The sequence below is a fragment of the Lepidochelys olivacea genome (assembly GCF_965140295.1).
Source record: "Lepidochelys olivacea isolate rLepOli2 genome assembly, chromosome: 9".
In the NCBI taxonomy this organism is placed as follows: Eukaryota; Metazoa; Chordata; order Testudines; family Cheloniidae; genus Lepidochelys; species Lepidochelys olivacea.
Window position 1 is genome coordinate 4,020,232 of NC_140419.1, and position 9,515 is coordinate 4,029,746.

At 50.8% G+C, this 9,515-nt stretch overlaps 1 protein-coding gene across 3 annotated transcripts in view; it reads left to right on the top strand.

The window, feature by feature from the left end:
- Positions 1 to 6,183, top strand: part of P3H2 (prolyl 3-hydroxylase 2) — a 124,075-nt gene extending 117,892 nt beyond the window's left edge. For 2 of the 3 annotated variants that reach the window (XM_084639140.1, XM_084639141.1), the window contains exons 13-15: positions 689 to 764; positions 4,291 to 4,431; positions 6,046 to 6,183. In XM_084639140.1, the coding sequence (XP_084495266.1) occupies positions 689 to 764; positions 4,291 to 4,431; positions 6,046 to 6,138 (310 nt within the window). In that variant the 3' untranslated portion in view covers positions 6,139 to 6,183. Of the gene's footprint in view, positions 1 to 688; positions 765 to 4,290; positions 4,432 to 6,045 lie in introns of those variants that run through there. The other variant, XR_014712983.1, reaches the window with a different exon arrangement.
- The last annotated feature ends 3,332 nt before the right edge of the window (positions 6,184 to 9,515 follow it).

Sequence of the window (9,515 nt, forward strand, 5' to 3'; positions counted from 1 at the left end):
GGGCTGAGATGCCGTGTGCCAGATGCAGGTGCCTGGCCAGGGGAAACAGACAGGGCATGTTCCTCGCTGGGCACCAGGTCGGTGGGGCGTGACCACAAGAGCCCACTTTGGCTCCGATGCCTGGTAAAGTTAGGCTGCCCTAGAGCCAGGTAAATCCCAGCCAGTGATGGGCTGAAGAGGCAGGCTCTGGATCCATGGTATGGTCGTGGTTCTAGGAGGAATTGGGGGCCAAGTTCCAGGCAGCGGTTGGCTGTGGCAGCCCCATGGTGTTCTTGGCTGTTTCGCCCGACGTGGCGGTCACCTCGCAAGGCTGGCCAGTCTGGGGAGATCGTCAGCACATCGGTGCCAGGAAGGAAGGATGCGTGTCCCTGCTGGGCTTAGATACAACCCAGAGGAGAGATTACCCACCCCCACCCCTGTATCACCGTCCCCCACATACCTGCCCCTGCTGGCACCCACAGGGCAGGCGGGACTCGAACCCCTGAAATACTGTGGGGCCAGCCACCTCCCATTGACGTCAGTGGGAGCCTTTCCCCTGACTTCCCTGGCAGGCGGAGTGGGCCCTGGGAGAGTGGTGAGCATTCTTCTTCCCACGGGCCAGATCTGCTGATGCAAATCCTGTGTTTGTAGCTGCCTGGGGTAGGGGCAGCCAGCCAGCCTCACCAGGGTCTCGTCATTCTTCCCCCAGCGCCCTTCTGTACATTAACACGGATTTCGAAGGCGGGGAGTTTATATTCACTGAGATGGATGCCAAAACTGTTACTGTAAGTAAACTGCCTTGGCTGGCAAAGTTGATGTCAGTGGGTTGGCTGGGGGGATCCATTTTGTTTTCCTTCCTAGTCCACTCCTCCAGAGCTGGTGCCGTGTATAGCTAGGGCTTTTCAGATAACTTAAGCTGTGACCTCAGACCAGTGGGCCCCTCCATAAAACAGTTACATCCCTAGCCTCGGTAACCTTAGACTAGAATCCATTCTAGGTGTAATCTGAAAAGACATTCACCATCCTAATGGTGCAGAACAAGGCTACCCAGAGTGTGAGGTCTTCAGTGTGGCTCACAGCCGCCCCTCTACAACTGTCAATGAGGACAGCCTTAACCGGCTGGAGGGTTTTTATTGTTACCGAATTAAGCTAACAAGCAATTTCTGTTCCTCTGTCATGGGCGATACAAGTGGAAGCAAATTTTAAATTTTTTATTAAAGCTAATGTTAAAAAAATTATATAATACATAGGTTGGGAAAAGAGTGTCTGTACATCTGGGTATAGTGCTTAGATTATCCACAGATACAAAGTTAGTTTTTAAAAGTCATATGATCCATAGAGTACATAATCAGCAGTAACCCAAATTTAGGTGAATAGATTTAACAATACAGTTTAGATATTAGAATCCAAATACTCGGGTACATCACTCATGAAAAGTTGTACGGAGGTTTGGTTGTGGAAAGCAAAATGTATCAATGAGAGGGGATTGTCCCTCAGTAATTGAGAATTAGATTGGTTGTCCATTTAGAAAATACAATCTATGAGGAAAGTATTTGTTACTTTCCCTACTAAAGCCATGTCGTAACCCTGCTGCTGGCATCCTGTGTGCCTACAATCACTCAGGATTCCTGACTTCTGCAGAGAGTGGATTTTTGGAATCTCTGATCCATTAAGTAAAAGGTTTAGACGAAGACACACAGTTTATAAAAAAAAAAAAAAAAAAAAAAAAACCCGGACAGGCTGGCCGAGGATCCTGCTTTGTGTGGTTGCCCAATTCACTGAGCTTCTGCACCCCCTAGTGGTCAAATTTGAAGCAAGCGAGACAAGGTGGGTGAGATACAAAACTTTTCCTCTCTCGCCAACAGAAGGTGGTCCAATAAAAGGTGTGACCTCCCCCATCTTGTCTCTCTAATATCCTGAGACCAACATGGCTACAACAGCACTGCATTGTAGAAAAGTAAGGTCATCAAATCCGGCCCCCTGCGCTGAGGGAGGACCAAGGAAACCTAGGGCCATCCGTGTCCACCCTGGTCTTGAAAGCCTCCAGTGACGGGGATTCCACAACCTCCCTGGGAAACCTGTTCCAGAGCTTAACTACCTTGAGAGCTATAAAAAGTTCCTCCTAATCTCTAACCTACATCTCCCTTGCTGCACATTAAGCCCGTTGCTTCTGATCCTATCTTCAGTGGACGTGGAGAACACTTGATCCCTGTTCTTTTTATAACAGCCCTTCACATATCTGAAAATTGTTATCAGGTCCTCTCTCAGTCTGCTATTCTCCACACTAAACATGTCCAGTTTTTTTTTAACTTTCCTCATAGTTCAGGTTTTCTAAACCTTTGATCATTTTTGTTGCTCTCCTCTGGCCTCTCTCCAGTCTGTCCACATCTTCCCTCAAATGTGGCACCTCAAATGGGGCGCAGTATTACAGCAAAGGCCTCATCAGGGCCGAGTAGAGTAAGACGATTCCCTCCAATGTCTTACATACGACACTCTTGTTAACGCACCTAGAATGATACAAGTGATATCCTATTAAAGAAATAAGCCAATCACAGTGTAGGGTTGGACAGTAAGTGTGTCCCCATCCTTGTCTTCTCCACTCTACAGCCACCTTCATTTAAAGACTGAACATAAGCTTGCTATGAGTCCTTTGAATTCAATTCAGTGTTGATAAATGCAAAGTGATGCACATTGGAAAACATAATCCCAACTATACCTATAAAATGATGGGGTCTAAATGAGCTCTTACCACTCTAGAAAGAGATCTTGGAGTCATTGTGGATAGTGCTCTGAAAACATCCACTCCGTGCGCAGCAGGAGTTAAAAAAGCAAACAGAATGTTGGGAATGATTAAGAAAGGGATAGATAATAAGACAGAAAATATCACATTGCCTCTAGATAAATCCATGGTACACCCACATCTTGAATACTGCGTGCAAATGTGGTTGCCCCATCTCAAAAAAGATATATTGGAATTGGAAAAGGTTCAAAAAAGGGCAACAAAAATGATTCTGAATGAAGTCTGGAACAACTTCCGTATAAGGAGAGATTAATAAGACTGGGACTTTTGAGCTTGGAAAAGAGACGACTAAGGGGGGATATGATAGAGGTCTGTAAAATCATGACTGGTATGGAGAAAGTAAACAAGGAAGTGTTATTTACTCCTCATAATGCAAGAACTAGGGGGTCACCAAATGAAATTAATAGGCAACAGGTTTAAAACAAAAGGAAGTGGTGAAACACTGGAATGCGTTACCTAGGGAGGTGGTGGAATCTCCTTCCTTAGAAGTTTTTAAGGTCAGGCTTGACAAAGCCCTGGCTGGGATGATTTAATTGGGGATCGGTCCTGCTTTGAGCAGGGGGTTGGACTAGATGACCTCCTGAGGTCCCTTCCAACCCTGATATTCTATGATTCTATGAAATGTTTTTTCACACAAAGCACAGTCAACCTGTGGAACTCCTTGCCAGAGGATGTTGTGAAGGCCAAGACTATAACAGGGTTCAAAAAAGAACTAGATACAGGCAGTCCTTGGACTTACGACACAATTGGTTGCGGAAAATTGCATCGTAAGTCGAACTGTCGTAACTTGGAACTGCAATCCATTCCATTGTGGGACCGAGCATCATAAAGTCAAATCAGGGTGTCAATTCAGAAATGTATAGTGTTATGGCTTCAGAAGAGGGAGAAGAGGAACATTGCTCGTGGTTCATAGATTCCTGGTTTCCAAGGCCAGAAGGGACCCTTGTGATCATCTAGTCTGACCGCCAGTACAGTACAGGCCAGAGAACTGCCCCCAAATAATTCCAAGATAAGATCTTATAGAAAAACATCCAGTCTTGATTAAAAATGGTCAGTGATGGAAAATTCACCATGACTCTTGGTAAATTAACCATCGGAGCAGTTACCCTCACTGTTAGAAATGTATGCCTTATTTCCTTATATCAGTCAGAGTGTGAAGGTTAACCTGATCTCATTGAAGGGACATCTAATTATTGCCTAGTTTGAACACAGCTGGTTTGCAATGATTCAGTGTGTTGCATTGAATTTTGCACAGACTTTGCACACTGCCTCATCTTTTCTGGGTTAATCCTCTGCAACAGGACAGAGCCCTTTTTCTGGAGCAAAATGCCCATCTCAGCAATGCTCTGCGTTTTCGAGTATCCTGGAGCTATCCAGAGAGATCCATTAAAGTCAAAGGCCTGAACTGACGGGAACCCAGGGCAACACAAGAGATCTGCAGTATGCTGGTTCTTTGCCATGAGCCTAAATGCTGGTTGTGTTTGCAATGTTTGACTTGGTGTTTTTTACAGGCCTCTATCAAGCCAAAGTGTGGGCGCATGATCAGCTTCTCCTCTGGTGGGGAGAACCCCCACGGGGTCAAAGCAGTCACCAAAGGCCAGCGATGTGCTGTTGCTCTCTGGTTCACTTTGGACCCACTTTACAGGGAGCTGGTGAGTTCTTCCATCGTGACAGCAGCAGAGACGGTCATGAATGGCGCGGGGCGGTACAGCGGGGAGCTAGTGAAAAACCAGGGAGCTCCTTGTAATGCTCTGTCATCTTTAGCTAAGAGGCCCTTCTGCCTAGCCACAAAGATGCCTGCCTAGGCAGAAGTGCTGGGTCTGCCTCAGAACCAGTGGGTGTTTCCATAGCTAGCTGGAACCTGTCTTCAGGGCACTGGATACTGTCATGCTCAACAGAGCATAGGGTTAGAGATGGAAAGGGACTTACAGGATCAACCAGCCTCCCGCAAGCAAAACGAACCCTTCCCCCCACCCCCAATGAATGCAATAAATGCATTGTACCAGGCCTAGACTGGGAGTCAGGAGATCTGGATTGAGCTGTGTGACTTTCACTTCTCTGGGCCCCTATTCCCATCTGCATGGTGGGGACAGTACCCTGTCCTGCCTCTGAGGGACTTGTGTCAGTAAATTCGGCCATGTTTGGGAGCTGCCCATTACGACACTGGGGGGCTGGGCAGATTGTGGTTATACTGGAACCTCCACTAAGAGGGTGGCTTTCCCGTGTGACCCTTGCATGGGCTCCGTTTTTGGCCAGGTCGAGAAACAGGACCTGCAATCTGGGACTGGCTCTTAGGGTGCGTCTACACTGCAGACAGACACCTGCAGGCCAAGGTGTGGGAACCTCCCACCTCGCAAGGTCTAGAGCCTGGGCCCTAGCCTGAGCACGAACATCTATAAGGCAATTAAACCACCCCTTTGCTCAAGCCCCATGAGCCCCAGTCAGCTGGCGGGGGGCCAGCGGCATTTTTTTATTTGCAGTGTAGACACCCCTTAGAGCAATGTTTCTGCTGAGCATTAGTGACACCTAGTGGACAATTCCGGTAATGACCAGTATCCCAGTGGAAATCCACAGCAAGGGGGAGGACCAGGAGCACACCCCTGTTTGTGAGCACATGGTTCTTTCAGCCAGTGATCTCAACCATTCGTTACTTCAGCCTGGTGGGGCCCTTTTCACCGATGGCAAAATTCTGGCACAGGGGCTTTAAACAGCTCCCCCAGGTCACACAGCAAGTCACTGGCAAAACAGTATAAAACCCAGGAGTCCTGACACCCAGTCTACCAATCCAGTCGCTAGACTGTGCTTCTGCTTTCTGGATTCCTGGGGTCTGGCACCCGCAGCCTGTCCATCCCTTGGGGCCTTAGTTTAGGACACATGTACATGGCGGTGCTGTAGTTATTTGTGTTACGGTAGCACTACAGGCCCCGTTGTGCTCGGTGCATCGGACGAGAGCTGCCCCAAAGAGCTTAAACTCTACATAGGCAAGACAGTCAAAGGGTGGGAGGGGAAACTGAGGCACCAAGCGGTCAAGTGACCTCCCCAAGATCACACAGCAAGGTCGTGGCAGAGCTGAGAATGGCTCTCCCAAGTGCCAACATAATGCCCAATCCATTCGGCCGCACCGTGTCCCCAGGTGAGTTGTGCCTAGGTCTTATACTGGCCTTCCGTGCCAGGATGAATTTCCTCCTTGATGGAGAAATAGCTCAGAGACGAGAGGAGACATCGACGCTGCTGCTGCTATTTACTCCTCCTCCTCTTTTCTGCAGGAGCGAATCCAGGCAGACGAAGTGATAGCGACGTTAGACCAAGAGCATCTAGGAGCCAACGACCTGAACATCAACCCGAAAGACGAGCTCTAAACTAGGCCAAGGACTTCCGATTAAATATTTATTTAATATTGTTAATCCTATTAGAACCCTTTTATTTTTATACAGAGCCTCGGTATAAATGAATCGGTTAATATGAACATGGTGCCTCTGTGTTTTGGCACAGCTCCCTCTGGGCCCCATGTGCGCACCTCTCCTGCTGGGGCTGACTCTTCCTGCTGTATTCACTGGCCTTCCCCAGCACTTTTTCGGGTCCCTCTATTCCCCTGACAGGCTGTCTTCCCGTTCCTCAGGCGGGGGTCTCTCCTCAGACCCAGACAAGGAGAACATAGCGTGGGGGTTCCTGGCGGATCTACAGGGCACTGACCGCAGATAGAGGGGAACTGTACAGTTCTTTTGTTGTCCCGGGTTCATGCAGTGCATGTCAGACCTGGCTTTTCTTTTTGTGGTGGCTCCCTTTCCAAAGCCGTTTGAGGAGTTAGGTCTGAATCCTGCTCTGGGACGTGTACAGGCTCCTATTGCACGGCTGAGATCTGGCCATAAATTCCTGAGCACAGCCAGGGGGTTGGAGCTGTCCTTTAAGAAATCATGTCTGCTGAGCCCATGATGGAATTGCTCTGCAGAGGGCTCCCGCATGTGCTTTGCACAAGACCCAGGCAAAGTGGTATGAAGAGAAGGGGCCTAAGCCAAGCAGCTTGTTTTCCAGCTGCTCCACCGTGAGATTGGCACTCTCCCTGATTGCATTTTCCCCATTAACTGCTTGGGGCCATGAAAGAAACGCAGCTTCATGCTGTCATCTTTGGACTTCTGTTCCGGGGCAGGTGCCACTACCGGCGAAATGTAAGGTTAGAAGGCCCCAGCCCGAGGTCCATGCAGTGCAGCATCTGGCAGGGTCGGGGATGTTACGGTGACCTGCCGCTGGGTGTGCATTTTGCATCTGTTCCTGTGGAAGACCCTGGCAGGGGGAGCGGGCACATGCCCTGCAGCACCTTTGTGCTCCTGTGCCGCTTTCAGTGTGAGGTGCTTACTGCATGCTTCGCTCTACGACATGTAATGCCTCGAGGGATCTGGCTTCTGCTGTGGGTAGCATGGGCTGTTTGTTAAGCTTGTGAGCTCCAGTAGGCCACTAAGTCCGTATCTTGCTGTGTCGTCGTCTTCTCTGCTCGTAGGGTGAATATAACCCTGGGGCCCGGATGGGGGCTATACGGTCAGATCCTCGGCCGCTCTAAATCAGCGCAATCCTTGAAGCCAGTGAGCATCTGACCCTCCGCGCTGGCCCCAGGCACAGGGGCGATTCTCGCCCCAATCGGTCAGCTGCAAAGCAAAGAGCACCTTGGCAGGCTGGGAGCTGTGAGGTGGGGTTCACGGTGACTGTCCCATTGCCAAAAAGTTCTGCTGGGAACTTGGCTGGTGCTTGGCCCTTGCTCGGAGCCCTCTGCCCCTCCCCCCCCGGTATTGCCAGGGCTTGGAGAATCTGGAACCAGTCACTTGTTCTTGCTCTTCTATCATGGAGCTCATGCTGAACCTGCCCCAAGTTGTCCTGAATCTGTAGCAATTGTCTTCCTCCTCCCGCCTGCAACAGCCTTCCTCAGGGCCTGTCTGCTTCCAAAGCCACCACCTCAGCGGGGAGGGGAACTGGTGCAGGCTTCTCCTGGCTACAGGTTGATTACGTGACCAGGCCGGGAAGGGGACACAGTTACATCCTTGAAAGCAAAGCAGGGCATTTACCATGTGTCGCTGAGCCAGGATTTGCCGCCACCTTCCTGCTGAGGCTGGGAGGGGGCAAGGTTCCCTCAGCCCACTTTGTAAGCAACCATGCTAACGGCCAGCCTTCGCTCTTGCCCTGTTTCCCAGGGGTTCTCGCCCCAGCCCCGGGTCGGGTGGGATCAACGTTTTTGTTTCAGCAGTAAGACGCAGTCAGCAAGCAGCTGGGGTAGGTTCCTGCCCATGTGCTGCGAGGCTGTTGTAAACCTGCAGCCTGTTTCTTTTCTAATATCCCAGCCCTACTGTAATGTGTCATGCAGAAGCACGTGGTGCCCTGTTAAAACCACGGGAGCAGCAATGCATGAGGAAGGGCATTTACGTCCTTACAGTCAAGCTCTGTTGCCTAGTTTATTAATCAGCAAATGCTGTATCTATGATGTAAAAGTGGGTTTATGCTGCTTCCCCCTTCATTAACGCATACCTGACATGAACACTAGCTCCTGCCCCATCTGTGCTGGGGTTGGGGAGGCCAATCGTTTATCCTGCCACTGCAAATCCCAGGAGCCCTAAAACCTCCCCCAGCTCCCCTGCAAAAGCAAGCTTGCTCGTCTACACCCACAGGCTGCGCACCCCATTTCTCATGGGCTGTGAGGCCAGAAAGGCGCAGTCTCCATCAGTTCTTGTAGCATCCAGCGAGGAAAGGAACAACGGGCCAGATGCGCTATCATGCTCCCATTGCAGGTTGTGATTTGGCTGCTGCTATTTTGCTGTTCCCTAGAGAGCTGTGTCTAAACTCAGGGGAATAAACTAAACACAGGGCACAGCCTTGGCCTCAGGTGATTTATCCAGAAAGGTCCACTATCGGCTGGGAGAAGTTCTCTCCAACATTGGGTTGCTCCTTTGGAATGCAGATCCTCTCCTGGGATCCCCAGCCCTTTCTTTTGAGGGTTTCAGTCCCGGTTGGCCCACTTCTGCATCGTCTCTACAAGGGGTTTCCCTCCACCATGCCTCAGAGGGGTTGGAATCATCTCAAAGCCGGTGTGTGTTCATTAAATGTGTGGGTTTTGTGGGACAAGTGTTCCCCAATCGGCATCCTGCCCTTTAGCAGAGCTGCGCCCGGAGCGTGTTTCAGAGTCAGAGCTCAGCAGCCGAGTGATGCACATGAGTTTTCGCTGCTTTCTCCGCCTGCCAGCCCAGCTCGGGAAGAGCAAGCAGGATCAGCTCAGCCTTTGTGCAGCACAAAAGGTTGCTGGGGTGGGTTGAGCACCACGTTCAGAGTAGGTGGCCCGTCACTCATGGGGCACCAGGCGATGGCAGAGCTCTCCCGGAGGCCTTTATGCTCTTTATGCCCTAACCCCGGCTGATTCTCTCCTGCAGCCTGGAGGCTTCCCTGGGGGGCCGAGAGCTGCACCTAACTAGGGTTTGCCAGCCGGGGTGTGACTGGGGCTGAGAGCCTGCAATTCTCAAATGCCACCCTGTCCCCTCGGGGCTGTGGGCAGCAGGCTTGACCTCGTGCGGGAGGCCGGACAAGGCACAGCAGTGGGTGAGGCTAGTTTTGCCCTCCTGCCGCTCACCCCATTCTTGAACCAAGCGTAGCTGGGCTAGAGGAGGGACTCAGGCCCAGTGTGTTGGCAGCGGGCTCCTTGGTGGCACAATATGGCCCGGAGCACAGCCTGGAGGAAGGAACGCAGCCTGGCGCTGAGAGC